General features: G+C 43.4%; 1 protein-coding gene across 1 annotated transcript; it reads right to left on the reverse strand.

The window, feature by feature from the left end:
* Nucleotides 1-13,397: 13,397 nt before the first annotated feature.
* pou4f3 (POU class 4 homeobox 3) lies at nt 13,398-15,438 on the reverse strand (the record flags this gene model as incomplete). Its single annotated transcript, XM_079507522.1, has 3 exons — nt 13,398-14,226; nt 14,551-14,744; nt 15,319-15,438. The coding sequence occupies 3 exons, from the start codon at nt 15,436-15,438 to the stop codon at nt 13,398-13,400; spliced, it is 1,143 nt and encodes a 380-aa protein (XP_079363648.1).
* Between the last annotated feature and the right edge of the window lie 3,402 nt (nt 15,439-18,840).

Below are 18,840 nucleotides of genomic sequence, written 5' to 3' on the forward strand. Positions count from 1 at the left end.
AATGCTAACTTTGAACGTGCATAGCTCATGAACCGTTTGACCGTTGGCAATGACACTTTGATACCCATATGCGTCTCCTCATGCTGAACAACTTTCGTGTTCTGACTTTTGACCTCTGACCTTTAGATCACCCGCCATTTTGAATTATATGATCAGTACTTCTTCTCCTTCTCCTTCCGCCAAAAATAGCTGTTCTGACTGAACCGTGCAGTCGGTTTTCGCAAAACTTGTCAACATGATAGAGGGCCATGCCAAACGGTGACTATGCGAAGCCCATCATGATTGGCCAAATGGTGGCGCTATAGCACTCAATTGATGCAAAACTTGCAAACTTTGAACGTGCATATCTCATGAACCGTTTGACCGTTGGCAATGACACTTTGATACACATATGTGTCTCCTTATGCCGAACAACTTTCGTGTTCTGACTTTTGACCTCTGACCTTTAGATCACCCGCCATTTTTAATTATATGAAAAACAGTTCAAATGTAACTCCTCCCAGAATCTTTGCTCAAAATGCACGAAAACTTCTACACGTGAACTTTGGACCTATACGGACAAATACTCGTAGCACATTTTTTCTAAGTGAAAAAATGAAGTTTTTATGAACCAATGAAAATTGCTGTTTTGTGAAACTTCTTCTGCACCTAATACCTATATGAATACTGAATGATGTTACTGTTTAGAATGACTGTGTCTGCATAGCTCAGTTGGTAGAGCTCTCGCCGTTGGACCACAAGGTTGTGTGTTCAAATCCGGGTAAAGACAACTCAGTGTATGCATTGTGTGCTGCAAGATTTGTGATGACTCAACTATAGAAATATTGAAGTAGTTTACATTTGACATATTGTTGAACGCCCTGTGGGCTATATCAGTGAGATCAATAACTTTAAAGACTGGTGTGATAATAGCCACCTTATGTTAAACACCACAAAAACTAAAGAGATGATCTTCAATCCAAATCCATGGTTATGAACGATTGTCTGCCTAACACACACACGCATGCAGCCATGCACGCGCACGCACGCACGCACGCACACACACACACACACACACACACACACACACACACACACACACACACACACACACACACACACTAAAGTTTGAGTACTTATGCTGAACTAACACTGAATGATTTTCCTGTTAACAATGGAGTAACAGATTGTCTCTGTCTAGCTCAGTCAGTCGAGCTCTTGCCCTTGGACCGCAAGGTTGTTGTTTCAAACCCGGGTACAGACAACTCAGCTCGTCAGTCTTATTTGTACATATTGTTGAACGCCCTGTGGGCTATATCAGTGAGATCAATAACTTTAAAGACTGGTGTGATAATAGCCACCTTATGTTAAACACCACAAAAACTAAAGAGATGATCTTCAATCCAAATCCATGGTTATGGATGATTGTCTGCCTAACACACGCACGCACGCACGCACGCAGGCAGGCAGGCAGGCAGGCAGGCAGGCAGGCAGGCACTTTAACTGTGCGTGAAAACACACTGTAGTAATGGATAAAGACATGCCCAAAATGAGGACACACCTTCTTGTTACCAAATCACTGAATGATTTTACTGTTTACAATATAGTCACTGATTGTCTCTGTGTAGGTCAGTCAGTAGAGCTCCCGCCTTCGGTCCACAAGGTTGTGAGTTCAAATCCCCGTACCGACAACTCAGCTCGTCAGGCTCATTTGTGCATGTTGTTCTTATTGCGCATTGTTCTTCTTCTATCTTGGTCCCGCTTTATCGCTGCTTGCAGCTATATTTAGTATTATTACCTGCTTTTTTGAGGGGCGCTAGACCCTTCTATATGCCCAGCTTTCCGGGTTTGCCCTCACTTCACACGGGTGTGATTTTCTTTTGTTAACCACTTCACCACATCACTTTTCAACCTATCTTCATATAATACTGTAGGTCCTCACTAATAATCATGATAAAATGGCACAATTTTTTTCTATTCGGTCTGTGTCTCATAGGCAGTTCAGAAACCCGCCCACCAGTGACATCATCAATGGAGAATCCAAGCTAATAGAAACTGCAGGCTTTCTAGTCCTGAAAAGTTGCAATGCGAAAATGGAAGCCATCGTTCTCACGATAATAAACCCTGTTAGGGTCCATTTGGTTCCATTTGTACACTCTCAGAGTTACAGACCCATAAGGGTCCATTTGGTTCCAAACCATCATTTCCCTGGGGACCCCCTGGAACTGCCTCAAGGACCCTGAACTGCCCACAGCTGTGTGTGTGTGTGTGTGTGTGTGTGTGTGTGTGTGTGTGTGTGTGTGTGTGTGTGTGTGTGTGTGTGTGTGTGTGTGTGTGTGTGTGTGTGTGTGTGTGTGTGTGTGTGTGTGTGTGTGTGTGTGTGTGTGTGTGTGTGTGTGTGTGTGTGTGTGTGTGTGTGTGTGTGTGTGTGTGTGTGTGTGTGTGTGTGTGTGTGTGGGGCTGATGGTCGTTAATGTCAAAGCAATGCTGTTTATGCACTGTCAAATAGGTACCTACATCTATTCTAAGGTAGCATATACCTGTATAGACATATTATCCTGCTCATTACTGTACGGAAATATACATAAATCTTCGTGTTTGAGGACAAAATGCATTTTGAGAACCCACAAATTTTCACACTGTACGGCCCCCCATACACAATCATTCTACAGTTGTGGCCCCCGGCCTAATCTAATTGAATACCCCTGCCTTAGGGTTACCATTCAGGGAGGGGAAAGGAGGTTTCTAAAGGTCTGGCAGTGGCAACCCTTTCTTATTTTAGTTTAGCCAGATGGCTAATGTTGTGTGATCTCTCCTTTGATTGTATTATTGTTATTACTAGCCCTTTGGGCACTGGCCTACTTGGAACGATGCAAGTTGGAAATGCATGCCCCACCCAGTTAGTTATTATGTCTGTGCCCATATAGAGTTCTTTGTCAGGCATGCCCAAATATGGAGTATATGCAGACGTCAGAACATTATTATGATGACGGAACAGGCCAGCTAATACAGTATATGGAGTGAACGAGTTGTGTGGATTACAGACGTACACACAGAGACATGGTGCATTTATAGATGGATATAGATATTTTATTTCTTATTTCTTTGCTGTAAAGGGGGAGGGTTGGAAGGTCTGTGAGGATGGTTTACGCCCCCAGGCACTCTGTATGGGTGGGTGGGTGGGCTGGTGTGTGATGTTTTGTATGTAAATTTAAAGCAGAATAAAACGCTATGAATATGTATCATGTTGTATGTACTGCAATTTACTCGGTTGCACGACGGTGTCTCGCGTAAAAAAATACCAGACAGAAGTAAACTGACAGTCATTGGAGTCTTTTTGTAGGTGGTGTACATACGTACCCGAGCGGAAGTCATGTTTATAATTATGCATTAACAACTTTTGACAAGATTTAGTTTGTGCATAATTATGAACATTTATAACTAGTGTTATAAAGCCTTATAACTGCATTATAATGCATTATAGACACAACCTTAGTAAGTCAAGTTGTAATGACCATAATACTTCATAAATCATTCATAAAAATTATAATACTTCATAATACTCGCACTGGTGAACTTGAGTGCAAACACTCAATAGTAAATGCCTCAAAAGTACAAGTACTGAACTTGAGTAAATGTACTTGGCTACTTTCCCCCCACTGCATGCGCACACACACACACACACACACACACACACACACACACACACACACACACACACACACACACACACACACACACAAACAGGCGACCTCGACCTGAGATGATAAAAGCCCTGCCTTGGTACCCAGGCTTTTATTTTAAGGAACCAAGTTTCTTTAGAGTGATAATTGTGGCACCCCAGCAGAGATACATTAACTTGCCATGTTCTCTGCCTAGCAGTGTTGTGGGTAATAACTCTGACTGGCTGAAGCGCTCGCTCTCTGAGAGAAACATGTTTTGCCACTCCTCTCCCCTGCCGAGGACAATGTAGCCGTCACTCATTGACTTGATGCAATGTGAGAGCTGTTAGGAGGTGTTCTGCTTCTGGGTTCTCCCTGTGGCATTCAACCGTGTGTGTGTGTGTGTGTGTGTGTGTGTGTGTGTGTGTGTGTGTGTGTGTGTACCATGGCTCCCTCATTTACTAAATAATAGAGATGCTCCGATAATCGGCCACCGATCAGAGATCGGCCGTATCGGCCGATATTCACTCCGATTGGTGATCGGCAATTTACCCTATGTAGAGAAACCGATCTTTTACACTATTTAAGTGGTATAAATGTCAATCAGATATATAGTGTAATATAATTTTTCATTTTTGTGACGGGCCTAAACATTCTCCCCTTCCTCCCCACACACAGGAACAGTTTTGATGTGGGTTTTGACATAATTATAATAATTTTGGAAATATTCAAATTTGCCTCTTACGCACAAGATCGGTATCGGCCCCAAAAAACCTGATCGGAGCATCCCTACTATCCATATTTTAACTTTTTGTGTTTTTGTGTCGTCAATAATGCCATTTTAATCGTAGGTCTACTACAGCGTCGCACAAAAGCATCAAGGAGTATAGCATCTAGAAGCTCAAAACACGTTGCTTCATGCCAGACGCCACGTCTTGAGCTTGTAGATCTGCTATCTTATTCTTTTTAATGGGGCTTTCAGAATGTTCCATATACACGTGGCAAGCTATCCACTCCCACACATTTTCCTTAAAGGAATGGTCTACACAGATGCTTTTGGCAACTTGACCCTTCTTTGACTAATCTCTGAGGTTTGTACACGCTACCAGCAGGCCAAGGAACTCAATTCCTGAATTTTCTTTACATCTGTCAACATCCTTTTGTCCATCCAGGTTATGGGAAATGTTTCCCCAACAGTATAGAGTGGGACTTGCTATTACAAGCTGTCCGTCCGCCATATGGGATCTATACACTCTATGCCAATTCACGCCTCCATTCAGCTGAAGCTCCACAACCCCAACTATACCCCAAACTATGTTTGACGTTAATGCATTAGACCAGTGGTTTTCAACCCTTTTCATGTCAAGGTCCATTATTTATTCGGCATTTGAGCCACGGACCACCATTTGATGGTATTTAGACTCCCAGACCCAAGACTTAGAATATTGTGTTGCCGTTGGATAGGATTTCGTCCACATTTCCATTCTGTATTCATGTGGTACCAACCATAGGAGAGAACAGGTTGATCATAACAATTCTGCTGCATTCTCTAATTGTGTCGAATTCTTGTAAATTAAGTAATGCACGTGTTTAACAATATTTAACTCTTGAGAGCGTGACATGAAACCAAATTGGTTGGCAAGAGTTCAGGATAAGGGTCCATTTGGTTACCAACTCCATCATTTAGCTGCGTCCACTCAAGGACCACTGGTGGTCCCCTGGTTGAAAACCACTGCATTAGACTGTGAAGGCCTAAATATTATTATATATTTAGGAGTGCAGATATTAGCACTCCATCTGAGCGTCTCTGTTGAAATAGTTAATAATAAAAAATAAAACGTTTTAATCAGCTATGGTTACTGAGAAGTGTCGACTGGAAGCTTGTTAGTATGCTGTAGCAGTGCTAATGGAAACAAATGTGATCAGCTAGCTGGTATCTGGCTAACTGATCATCAAAAGAAAGTACACTTATAACAAAATAAGCAAAGTGAAGCTGTTTAATTCCTTCGTTGCATATTATTAATTATTCTATATGTTTAGTACTGTGTCCTGATAAAAACAAATGATCACTTTGATTAAGTCATTCCTTTGTCTAACTCATCATCCCAGGGGTGTTTTGATTTTCTCTCAACTCCACTAGTGACATGATTATTCATAAGGAAGATTATTAATTATTCATCGTTGTTTAATATTTAATAATTGATTCAAGGTAGACTCGTGAGGTAGGCCTAGACTTAGGGCAATGTCTCTGTGAGAGTTTCTTGCACAGAGGTGTGTGTGTGTGTGTGTGTGTGTGTGTGTGTGTGTGTGTGTGTGCGCGCTTCAAAGTTACCTTTTTTACTGTGGTTTTAAAGCATTTGTGTGTGCTAATGCATGCATGCTTGCTCCAGATTGGAAAGGTGTGTTAATAAGGTGTGCACATCTGTTCTGATATATTAGCCTAGGTCGTGGAAGATGTTTGTTCCTCCTCCTGCCTTCCAACCTACTGTAGTATACTATACTGTGTATGTATGTGTGCCCTCCAAGTACAAGGCCTGTGGGGTTAGTGCTTCAAAGAACGACAATGTGCTGAAATCACCCCATGGCATTCTATTCAGCCCAGATCTGGTCTCTCTCAACTGATCTAACCTTATGTGTTGCAGGTTATCACACATTTAAAAGCCGTTGTCAAATCCAGGAAACCTCTCGGCTCAAAGATCATTGAGCAGGTCTGAAGAAACGGCTCGCCTCTTTGCCAACTATATGGTTAAAGCTGATCCCCAATCAGTGTTCTTTATAAGACACTTAATAGATAGTCTATACTAGCTACTGACTACTGGGGGTGTCTTACTTTAGGGTCCTCCCTTGATCTATACACACGTATAAACAGAGAGAGAAATGACGGTCCTGGTCGACTAGCCCGGGGCTACTCTTCAGGGCCTGAGGCCAGAGGGACTACAGGAGGGGGGAGGGTGACTGCTAGGGGACCTCCTTCAGGGGTCCCATGGTGGGCCTGGCACTGTTTTCATGTCTGCCTTCAAAGGCACAAAGAGAGAGAGGAATGCTTAATCTAGGCTCCATCGCACGACTATGTCGCGCACATGGAGAGATAGCGGATCTACAAGCTCACAACGTGGCACAGACGTTGTCAGCTTGTAGATCAGCTATCAACATCAGGGCTAAAGGCAGAAGCTCTGCTCAGCCCGACACTGCACACTTTTTTTCCTGTGTTATATACCTTTGGGCTTTTCCATTGCCCTGAAGCTAAGGGAGACGGACGCATTGGTGGACAAGGATTTGGAATGGACCACACACACACTGTGTCCAGTAGAAAACCCACTGGGGTACTCCTGTTGTCACAGCAACTCACTGTCACAGCTGGTAGGAGTTATTCTCCTCTGAGATAAAAGAGCCAAGAATATACAGACATCTTGATCATCCTGGGATTTTCTTTCTGTCCTTTTTTGATGGTAAAAAGATATAGAAGATACATATCCCTCTCACCTCTACGCCTCCCTTTGACCTCATTGTCTCAAAGAGGATTGTGATGTCGGGTGAGACACTCGTTGGCCCTGGCCTGTCCTTCATGTCGTCGAGCCCTGCGTGGCCTGCTGTCTGACTGCGAATGCCTCTGCTATAACCCGGGCCAGCTAAGTGCCGTTGTAAGGGGATAAAATCACGCCACAGTCAGTTATTTCTGGCTGAGTTAATCTTATTTCTCTGGGCTCTGTGATAATGGAGAGGACTTGAATAATGAATGCCTTGGTATAATACTGTTCTCCGGGCCGCTGCATGAATGAATTAAGGATGCACCGTTCTGTGAGTTTTCTTAACACAGGCTATAACACCACATCCCCTTCTGTCCAGCTATCTGCCTAATGGTTCCTGTATACATTTGGAATTGGACAGAAGTAAGGTGCCGTGTTGATGTGACAGGCCTGGCTGTCACCCATCTCCATTAGTTTTCAGAAAAACAACAAGATGTATAAAAACTTTTTCAGAGAGTCAAATGATAGGCTGCTGTACTATGCTCGAATGGACCACAAACTATACGGTTAGTAAAGTAAAGGTACTTAAAAGTATTACTTTTACTTAATTAAATTAAGTAAAATGAATTTAAATACATTTTAACACCTTATAGTTGACTTTTGATACATATAGGCCTACCTACTGTATGTCTATAATGTGAACTACTTTAAGACCGACTGAAGTCATCTTCATTCTTGTGGGTGACTTTTTGCTTTTACCTGAGTCACTTTCAAGTAAGATTTTATTTAGTCCTATATACTTTTACGCAGGTATGGTTCACAAGTTGTTGTTTTTTTAAATCCATGGTAACAAAGCTAACATATACACACCCAGAGAGAGGGATTATAAAGTCCCTGCCTTTTATCATCTCCTGCAATCCAACCATTTTCATGTTGCAGGCGAATGGAAGCACAATGGAAGTATACTATATTTCACTTGTTGATGAATACTCCACAAGACATTATTCCCCTGCCTGTGGTGATGAAACTATAGGCAACAGCAAGACGGGTATACCTTGCTAAATTACAACACCTGTTTGCCAATGTTAAAGGTATGTTGTTAAAATGAGTTGAATTAGTTGAATAGCTCTATTTTCTGATAATCATTGTTATAGAGAGTTGGAAAATGCAATTTATTTACTTTGTAGATGTTGATTATTACCGGTATTACAAAACATGAATCTGAGTGTGATGATGAATTAACTTAATGTAATCTTGTACATCTGTTATTTTGATCAAGCGATACCACTGTGGAGTAGGTCTATATAAATTGAGCTTAATTCATTACTCAGGTTAGCCGTGCGTGTGTGCGTGCGTGCGTGCGTGCGTGCGTGCGTGCTCCATCTGTTTATAATAGGCCCAAACAGCGACACGCAACAGTTGGGCAACATATCCAGGACTGGACCTTTAAATGGACATATCATCCCGGCTTCATGTTTCCATATACAGAAACCCAATATACGTGTGTGTGTGTGTGTGTGTGTGTGTGTGTGTGTGTGTGTGTGTGTGTGTGTGTGTGTGTGTGTGTGTGTGTGTGTGTGTGTGTGTGTGTGTGTGTGTGTGTGTGTGTGTGTGTGTGTGTGTGTGTGTGTGTGTGTGTGTGTGTGTGTGTGTGTGTGTGTGTGTGTGTGTGTGTGTGTGTGTGTGTGTGTGTGTGTGTGTGTGTGTTCGTTCGGTCCATATGATGATAATAGAGGGTGACTAATAGCAGCCACAGAGGTAGCCTCTGTCCTCCTCTGTCATTTGTTGCTACTGGCACTGAATGAATTATTGAGTTCAGGGTGTCTTGACTGTCATTGGCCCTGTCTACGCCCCTGGAATTCACTCCCGAGAGAGAGAGAGAGAGAGAGAGCGAGAGAGAGAGAGAGAGAGAGAGAGAGAGATGCGTGCAGTCTGTAGCAATTAAGCTTAGCTCTCATCCTCATTCTGTCAAGAACGGTCTTCCCTGCATGAAAACATCCTGAGCCAACTTCACACACACACACACACACACACACACACACACACACACACACACACACACACACACACACACACACACACACACACACACACACACTCTCTCTATCTCTCTCTCTCTCTCTCTCTCTCTCTCTCTCTCTCTCTCTCTCTCTCTCTCTCTCTCTCTCTCTCTCTCTAGTAAAAGTAGGTCTACCTACTTTTATACTTTTAACTCAACTCTACATTGCTACATTGTGGTAGCAGGTTAACAGGTTACATTTCGTGTCAGATCTCAGATGAGACACAACCTTGACACGTTCTAAATCTCTCAATAGAAGAGCATGGGGAGACCAAATTCAAGTAGCCTAACAATAACCCCAATTACGTTATATTGTATTATCATAAACTCTACCACACAGATTGGAAAACTAAAATACATTTCATTCATTAAAACAAAGTGCCTTTAAGTATAGCCTGCCAGTGCCAAAGTAGGCCTATTGGCAGCACAGTGTAGGAGCTAAAGTATCAAAATAGAATAGACTTTTTCAAAATAACTGAAAAGCTAGCTTTTTTTTCTCTCCTTTTATAATTTTTGCAACCCATTTTTTCAATGTCAATTATCTAATCATGTAATCTTGGGCGCTGCACTTCCTCTGCCAACCTGGGGGGCAGCGGACTGACATCATGCTTCCTTCTATGCATGAGGAGTCCAGGCTGCTTCTTTTCACCTGAGGGGGGGGTACCCCGGCCGGACACGTTATTACGACCAGTTACTTTCCCCTCCATCAAGGTAGTTTATAGAGACCAGGATTACTGCATGTTTTTTGTGAGGGTACCACTACACACAACATGCAAACTCCACGCAGAAAGGCCCTTTCGCCAACCACACTTCGGGCATGGAGTGAAAAGCTAACTGTTTTCGAATAGCTAAAGTATAGGCTATACTTTATAGGCTATGGAGCTGTTTTTTTTTTATTAAACAAATCTGAACAAATAGTCCTAGGCCTAACTAAAGTTTTCTAATAATTGTATGGTGGAGTATCACTTTTAAGCTATAGCTGCAACAATATAGGCTACTTTAGAACCAATGAAAGGTATAGGCAATACATTGTAAACACTTTCGCACGCAGGTGTCTTGATAAAAACAGATCGACCCATGCACGCCACGCCACACACATCCACAATATACCTGCTGCTGCCTGCTGCTGCTGCTCACCATCATAAATCCAAGGTTTGGCCCCACGGAATGGATCCGGTGCACCTCAATTATTGCACGAGAAAACGCAATATACCTTTCAGCTGCCGATGAATAATTGAAGTGGCCTCACTCGCCACATGGTTGCGAGCCTTCAGCTCAACTTACCGCATGGTGAGGTGGTGCCGGTGGGTTATGATATCAATACGCAGTATTACAAAGATCAATAATTCACACGGAGGGGACATTTTTAACCTTACATTTAGGCTATAGGCCTAAATATGATAAGCCCAGAACCATCTCCTACATGCATCCCCGCTATACGCTCACGACATGTGGAATATATTTAGTTTTTAAGTCCTCATTTGTTAACTCCGAGCCAATAGTCTGCAAAATTACAATATTTAACAGTCTGTGAGTTCATAAAATGAATAGGCCTACTGTGTGGATGGTATAATGTTTAGTTTCAATTCAAATTAACCTTTAAATGCTGAACAATGTCAGGGTGTTGTTAAATTACTGTAAACAGAGCCTATATAGGAATTTCAGCATCAGTTGAAATAGCCAGTATAGCCCATATTATATAGGCCTATCCGTGGCAGCAGGAAAAATAGCTAGGCCATATTAATGATGATGAAAAATAATAACCATAGCCTTATTTGCATTTCATTTTGCCCGCCATCCACTTACAAAATCCTCTTTAGCATCATAAATTACGTATAGCTTATAATTAATCGCCTTCTCTCATCAAAGAGAATATTAATAAGGGCCCCGTGTATTTCCATCTGAAAATTATTGATCCCCCATGATGACTACAGCAACCCGTAGAGAGAATAACGGCTGTGTAGTCTCACTGGGAGAAATCACACAACCTGCGGTGCTGTTTACTGTTCTCCTCGCAGAAGAGGGACGCAAAACAGAAAAGCTCGTGAATATATCTCTTATAATTGTACAATCTGCATGTCGCTTATTGTGTCCACAAGGCCTATGTCAATTTATATACGATCTCTGGCTGAACTAAGAAGATCATCCTTAGTAGTAGTAAGACGCATTTATACCCAAATTACAATTAATAGATACATATAGGCTAAGGGATAACAACATTTCAAATGAAGAAGATAACTGTGCCTACCTTAGCCTACAATAAGATAACAAATACAACATGAAATAAAGAAAGCTATTATGTTACAAAGCGAAGCGTTCTTCCAAGGCGAAGAAAAATAAATAAAAAAGGAAAATAAAACGTTCCCGTTTCCAACGAGTGCTCTCCGGTTCACCTGTCCTGTTAGTTAAATCCACAGTCCCTGGAGTCCCCGCGCGTGCGTCCCCGGCTCGTGCTTCCCACGAAGTCCTCTCTCTAACATAGCCTCCTTTTACTTCGTTTTATACCAATATATAATTAATATTGCATCGTCATTACTTAATAATTTCAAACCCCACGACATAACCCCGGTGACACAGGGGCATCCATAATTAAAACTTTAACTAATTAGGGAAAGGAAGAGGCCCTTTGGCACCGCGTTTAAAACATTCACATGGTCTATACACGCATGCAGTATGTGGCTTTAGTGTGAAAACAACTGCCGCTGAAAATGTATATTTTCAATTTGTTTGTATGCATATCTCTCCGATACATTTTTAATCCCACAGAGTTTCGGGGAGTCATAAATAAAACAATCCGGTAATCCCCTGTGAAAAAGTTATAGTTTGATTTTATCGCTCACTGGAGTGGCTTTTTGTTCATGCATTGTGTATATATAGTCTATTGCAATCACCGCTCAATGATATAGTCTATAGGCCTATAAGAAAGGATCGCTGTTTAGTATTTAAAAACTACTTTGCATAGCCAGTCAAATAATACAATAACAGCCGTTTGCCTAAAACATATACAATAATAATAATAATAATAATAATAATAATAATAATAATAATAATAATAATAATAATAATAATAATAATGATAATAATAATAATAATAATGGTAATAATAATAATAATAATAATAATAATAATAATAACTGCGTCTGATTGCATTTTTAGAAAATAGTCAATAATTTATTAAGTTTAAACTTCACACATTTTTTATCAAGTGAAATCAAAGAGTGCAGGAGGAAATACTCAAAGTATTTCGGTGATTACTCCCAAACATGTTCACATCAAAATAACGCTATGATATATTATGTCAAAAATATAGCAGCAGCCTTAAAAAAAAGACCCATAATACCGTATCACTGGTAAATTAAATTATTTAGGATAAACAGACTGCGTGTCTCTCATAGTGTGAAAATGTTACACAGTAAAATCCTCAACGCAAATGTTACTCTGAAAGTGTAGCTACAAAATGGAACCAAATGGACCCGTATAAGAGTTCTCACTCTCAGAATTATATTAACACTGACGACTCGTACAATGCAGAATACTGTACTGTGCGTGATGTGTAAGTTAAAAAGAGCACGCTCATGATTTGAAAATATATGTGTCGTTTGATTAACCACTTTGAACCCCAATACATATTCTATGGGTGGGAACATAATTAGCCAGAATTAGCAGATCTATACAAACGCACAAAGCAATGCATCACAATGCAGTGTGTTGTGAGCTTGTAGATTGGCTATTGGCGAAAAGATGATGTAAAAGGGGAAAAGTAACTCAGGTCTGTTTTACTAAAGGGTTTAAGTGGCTGTAAGAGAGAGGCTAAAATAAATCCTGCAGGATATAAACTATGAATCAATGGATTATGATCAAGATGGGTGTGTAATAATAATAATATACATGTGGACATCAAAAACTTTCCCAGACCTTTAGCACAATTATATAGAGGATACATGTTATGTTCAACACCAATAAACAAATATAAATGTGCATAGTAATAAGACAGACGAAGAGTGAAGAACATCAAAATGAACTCGAATAAAATCGATAATAAATCCTGTAGTCTTTTTTTTTTCTTTTTTTTTGCGAGAAGAAATATCCCAGAAGACGAAACGTGACGAGATGCTGATAAATCCCAGCCAGTGGGGCTGTTGTTGCTGTTATTGTTATTATTATTAATCACCCGATCAAAAATGTCGTATAATATTCATGACATGACGCGCGCGCGTGCACGGCGTGCACTCAATGCACCGCCGAGTATTTCATCCGTTTTTGTTTTTGCCGCTGGTTGCAGAACCACACGCGCACCACGTTCTTTTTCAGGTCCAGCTTCTCGGCGATCGCGGCGATCTTCTCCGACGAGGGCCGCGGCTGGATGGCGAAGTACGCCTCCAGCGAGCGCTTCTCCGGCGCGGCGATGGACGTGCGCTTTCGCTTGCGCTCGCCTCCGCCGTTGAACATGTCCGGCTTGCTGTTCTTCTCGCGGTACGCGGCCTCCGCCTCCTCCAGCCAGGCCTGCAGCACCGGCTTGAGCGCGATCATGTTGTTGTGCGACAGTGTCAGCGACTCGAAGCGGCAGATTGTGCTCTGGCTCAGCGAGCCCACGCCGGGGATCTTCAGGTTGGCGAGCGCCGAGCCCACGTCCGCCTGCGTTACGCCGAGCTTGATCCTCCGCTGCTTGAAGCGCTCGGCGAACGCCTCCAGCTCGCGTGGGTCCGACTCCACGTCGCTGATCGCGCCGCCGCACGGCGGCACCCCCACGCCGCCGTGGACCGAGAGGGAGTGCTGGCTCATGCTGGCCATGGCCTGGTGGAGCTGCCCCATGGTCTGCAGGTGGTGGTGGTGGTGGTGATGGTGGTGCCCGTGCCCACCGTGTCCGTGGTGGCTCATGCCCGGGGGCGGAGGCGGGGGAGGCGGCTCCGGAGGGCCCCCCATACCGGTCACGGAGGACAGGCTGGAGGACAGGTGCTCCAGGAGGTCGCCGGCATCCAGGCTCTGTCCGAGGTGGTGGTGGTGGTGGTGGTGGGGGTGGCCGAGGGAGTTGAGGTGGTGGGACACCCCACTGGCAGGGCTGTCACGAGCACAAGTTTAATTACAGCTTGACGATTAATTAATTGTCACACAAATAATTAATTAACGATTTAATTGTGTTTTTTGGCTTTGAGCATTGGAACATTGTAATAAAACTTCTGTTCGGCTTTTTAGGCTTCATAGTCAAAATGTGCAATGCTTTTATGCTATTCCTACTATTTTTGGAAAATCCAACATGCATGGAATGATGGAAATGAATTGATCATGACGATTATGACAAAAAAAAGAACTGCGATTGTCTCAAATAAAAATATTAGACGATTTATTATGTAGGCTATAACAATCGTGACATGCCTTTACTTACCCGCTGGTGGAGTTGATGTTCGAGGAGTTGGTGCAGGCGGAGGTGCAGGGCACGCTGCTCATGGTATGGTACGTGACGTCGGGCTTGAATGGGTGGCTCTTGCCGGTGGGAGAGACGCCGACCTGCGCGGCGCTGTCAGCGGCAGCGCGCACCAACAGGCTCTCATCAAAGCCAGAGAACAGATTGGCCTGCAGCTGGTGATGGAGAGAGAGAGAGAGAGAGAGAGAGAGAGAGAGAGCAGCAGCAGCAGCCTACTGTCAGTGGGGAATTCTACCAAAAGCAGAGGGGATGATTTCAAACATTTTTTTTTCTCTCCCCAAAGGCAAAAGCTGAAGCAGGAAGACAAAAAAAAAAAAAAAAAAAAAAAAAACTCATATAAGAACAAACATGCACGCGCGGGTCATAAAAAATCATATGAAAGCACGTTTTGCGCCAATAGACATGACGTGGATGATGAGAGAGGAAGGGGAGTGAGATCGGGGGGAGTGTGGGGGAGGGGAGGGAGGGAGGGGGGGGGGTAGAGAGATATACAGTAGACTTAAACAGAAAGTCAGATAAAAGCTGAAACGAATTTCTGTCAAATTTCTTTCTCAAACCCCTCCGTCAATTTGCCCATTTGTAACTCTGTGAGTGTACACAGCCATTTGTATAAACACTCTGAGTTACAGGCCGACAATAGAACGCTCAGCAGCAGTGAACGCTCCACACTATAGTAATCACTCCCGTCACTCCCCAATGCATGCTAGAGCCGAAGCTCACCCAACCTACCTGCGGGGCGGACAGGCAGACCCTGCGCATGCCCTCCGAGCCCGCGTGCAGGCCGGTGTACTTGGGCTCGTGCAGAGGCGCGTGCATGGAGAAGTGCTGCTTGCCATTCATGGTCATCATCGTCCTCTACGAGCTGTACGGTCGGTGGCCCCTGTGTGGCCCTGACATGCAGCCTGAGCCAGGGGACAGACAGAGAGACACGGACACAGCTCACACGGGGAACTATGGCTGCTCCCTCACCCTCTCTCTCTCTTTCTCTCTCTCTCTCACCTCAGCACGGACTGAGCTGAGCTGCAACACCGGGGCAGCACCTCCCCTCCCTCCTTCCCTCCGCGGCTTCCCTCCCTCCCTCCCTTCTGCTCTCTCCATCCATCCATCCATCCATCTATCCATCCATCCCTAGCCCTCCCTCACCCCCCTCCACCCACCTGCTCTTGTACTCAGCTTACAAGTTACCGCAAGTCAAGAGGGGAAGCAAGCGACATCTCTCTCTGTGCTGAGCGCAAGTGTGTGTGTGTGTGTGTGTGTGTGTGTGTGTGTGTGTGTGTGTGTGTGTATGTGTGTGTGCGTGCGTGCGTGCGTGCGTGCGTGCGTGCGTGTTTCAATTTCCTTTTCCACATCAATGCGAATGTCAGAGTTATAGCTATGAGCCAATTTTCTTTTGCAATTATACAAGAAAATGAAAGAAAGAAAGTTATAACATGCAGCACGTGCCGTGCTCCACTTGTAATCTATATCTAACGACACTTTTTTATTAAACTAATTGTAGAGTTTGTTTAATACTCACATGAGTGAGGAACATAGCACGTTGAATGGTTTCTATGCAACAAGGCCAACAAGTTGTTAGTTTCCTTTCAGCACCTCGGACAGCGTCTGTTAGCTATATATATATCCCATATCCTGGAGGGTTGTGTGTGTGTGTGTGTGTGTGTGTGTGTGTGTGTGTGTGTGTGTGTGTGTGTGTGTGTGTGTGTGTGTGTGTGTGTGTGTGTGTGTGCGTGCGTGCGTGTGCGTGCGTGCGTGCGTGCGTGTGTGTGTATAGGCTATAGCCTTATATGGCCGGCGTCCTCTTCATTAATTACGTCTGCTGTGACGATGATGACCAGACCAGCCAATCACTTGATTGTTCACAGGTGTAACATTGAAATTCATTCGGATATGGGATTAGCAGGAGCATGTCAAGGCAGCAGCTTTAATCAAATACATTTTATTTCAACACATGCATTTATGTTTTGTCTGCATGGGACCAATCTGACATTTCAAGGTCCTAAGAGCCTATATAGAGTATAGCCTATATATACTTTATCTATAGGTGTACTATAGGTGTATACTGTACTATAGGTCTATTGTGTGTGGGAATGCGTACGTCAGGGTAGGAACCCAAACTAGCGAAAATAGCAGATCTACACTTGTAGATCTTCTATTTTCCACTATAAACATTTATATGATTGTTCTTTGATTTATTCGTGAAATTACTAAAAAGTTTTTTTGATATATTTTTTATAATAAACTAATTAAAAACAATGTAGGAAACAAAAACATAAAGGGACCCATAGAAATGTGACTACGACCCACAAATGGGTCCCGACCCAGAGTTTGAGAACCAGTGCTCTATCCATCTGACAGGGTCTATATATACAGACCCTCCTCCAACCACTGCAGATGTTGGCAAAGGTCTGGCTATATACATTTTGTACAGATTGCTGCATGAAAATAACGTTTATAGGCCTACATCTTCGAAATTGGATTGCTTTAAATTATTTAATTATAAGGCTACACTAAAAACGATGCTTACACCATGCGTTTGAACTCGTTTGGCCACTTTTGGACAGGCTGTGTGAAGTGAGGGGCGCTCTAATCATCGTATACATCATCGTACATGTTCATCAGCAATGGTGGTCCCTTATTGGCCAAGGGTGGCCACGACACGTCAACATACCCAGCCTATTTTCTCAGACACATATGACGTAAATTCTCCATTCATTGTCAATGCCATTTAATGTTTGTGTTCAGACAGAATCTACAGCTTGAAATATGCAAGTCTTTACTCTCCTCGTGCATGTCAGGCTATAGGCTATATCTCATGGAATAGGCTACCTACAGTAGCCTACTACCACCACTTTACACTAATTGGGTGGCCTCAGTCTCCACATCTTTTCAATTGTGTCTGCCTGGTGTCTGCCTGGCCTTAGCCAATAGCATACTCCGTAGTGTACGGTGTCTTGCCGATAATGTAGGCTGCCAACGCGCGTTGTCAGCTCACCAGTTCTTGTCGGTAAGCGACAGTCTAGGCTATATGCCTTCGGGGACCGGCTTTGCGGCCCTATATAGTTTCCTGTGTATAGGCCAATAGGCCACCCATCCATGATCCATCCATCCATCGGGTCACTATAAACAGACGGCAAGAGCTCCTCCATGCAGCCGAAAGAAGAGCCCTGCAGCGGCCGGAGGGGGGCCGATGACACAGAGGTTCCATCCGATCCTCGGTGCCGACTCTCCGGTTCCCTCAGACCGTGAATAATTCAGCAGTGCGGTGGCAGGCATCCATTACCACGTTGGCATGTTCTTATTCATTATACAGATTAAAAAAACACCCATCTTTTCTCACCTCGCAACTATATAGGCCACTCGCACACCACCACACCTGGATATGATCTGACCTAGCCTACTGGTTTACTATAGGCTATAGCCTAATTAATAGGCTGCGCACGCGCACACACACACAACACACACACACACACACACACACACACACACACACACACACACACACACACACACACACACACACACACACACACACACACACAGCGCGGGCCTACCAGATGTGGATGTCACTTTTGGTAACTTGGTGATCCGCCGGCTGTCTTGGTTGGGGTCTGTAGCCTACACCCCCGTCCTGCTGTCCCGTCAGAGGCCAGATAGGTTTGACGTATAGCCCAAGATTCAGACTCTCGTAGCGTTTTTTTTTATTCTGACGATATCAGAATCGAAACGAGAATCTAAATCTTGGGCTAGGTTTGACGCGGCCTTCCCCGACAGTTCTTGTGTTAAAATCAAACAGACTGTGATAGGCCAAAAATGTGAACTCTCTTAGATGGATTTATCGATTAAAATACATTTACGAGAGTTCAAATTTTGGGCTAAGGCTGTGAGTGGTTTCACTTGGCTTCTTAAAGTACGAAATGAGCATGCATTACCTATTCAACATTTAAATAGGCCTATAGGCTATGTCAGAATCACCAACGCTCTACTAGCATATAGGAGTATAGGTCATGGTTCTACCTATTTGGAATTAGTCTGAGGATATAGAATAATGTTCTGACACACTTATTAAAGATGGAGTGCTGCATGCCTGTAACCCCCCCCCCCATCATCATCATGGTAGCCTACTATATAATTATACTAGGAGGATTTTTTGTACAGAAGTGTACAGAAAGTGTTAAAATTATGTTTGTATGTGGCCACACACACCAGTTCATTAAGTATACGTGTTTTTCACCACCCACCTGAACCACAGCT

The sequence above is a fragment of the Electrona antarctica genome (assembly GCF_951216825.1).
Source record: "Electrona antarctica genome assembly, chromosome: 8".
In the NCBI taxonomy this organism is placed as follows: Eukaryota; Metazoa; Chordata; class Actinopteri; order Myctophiformes; family Myctophidae; genus Electrona; species Electrona antarctica.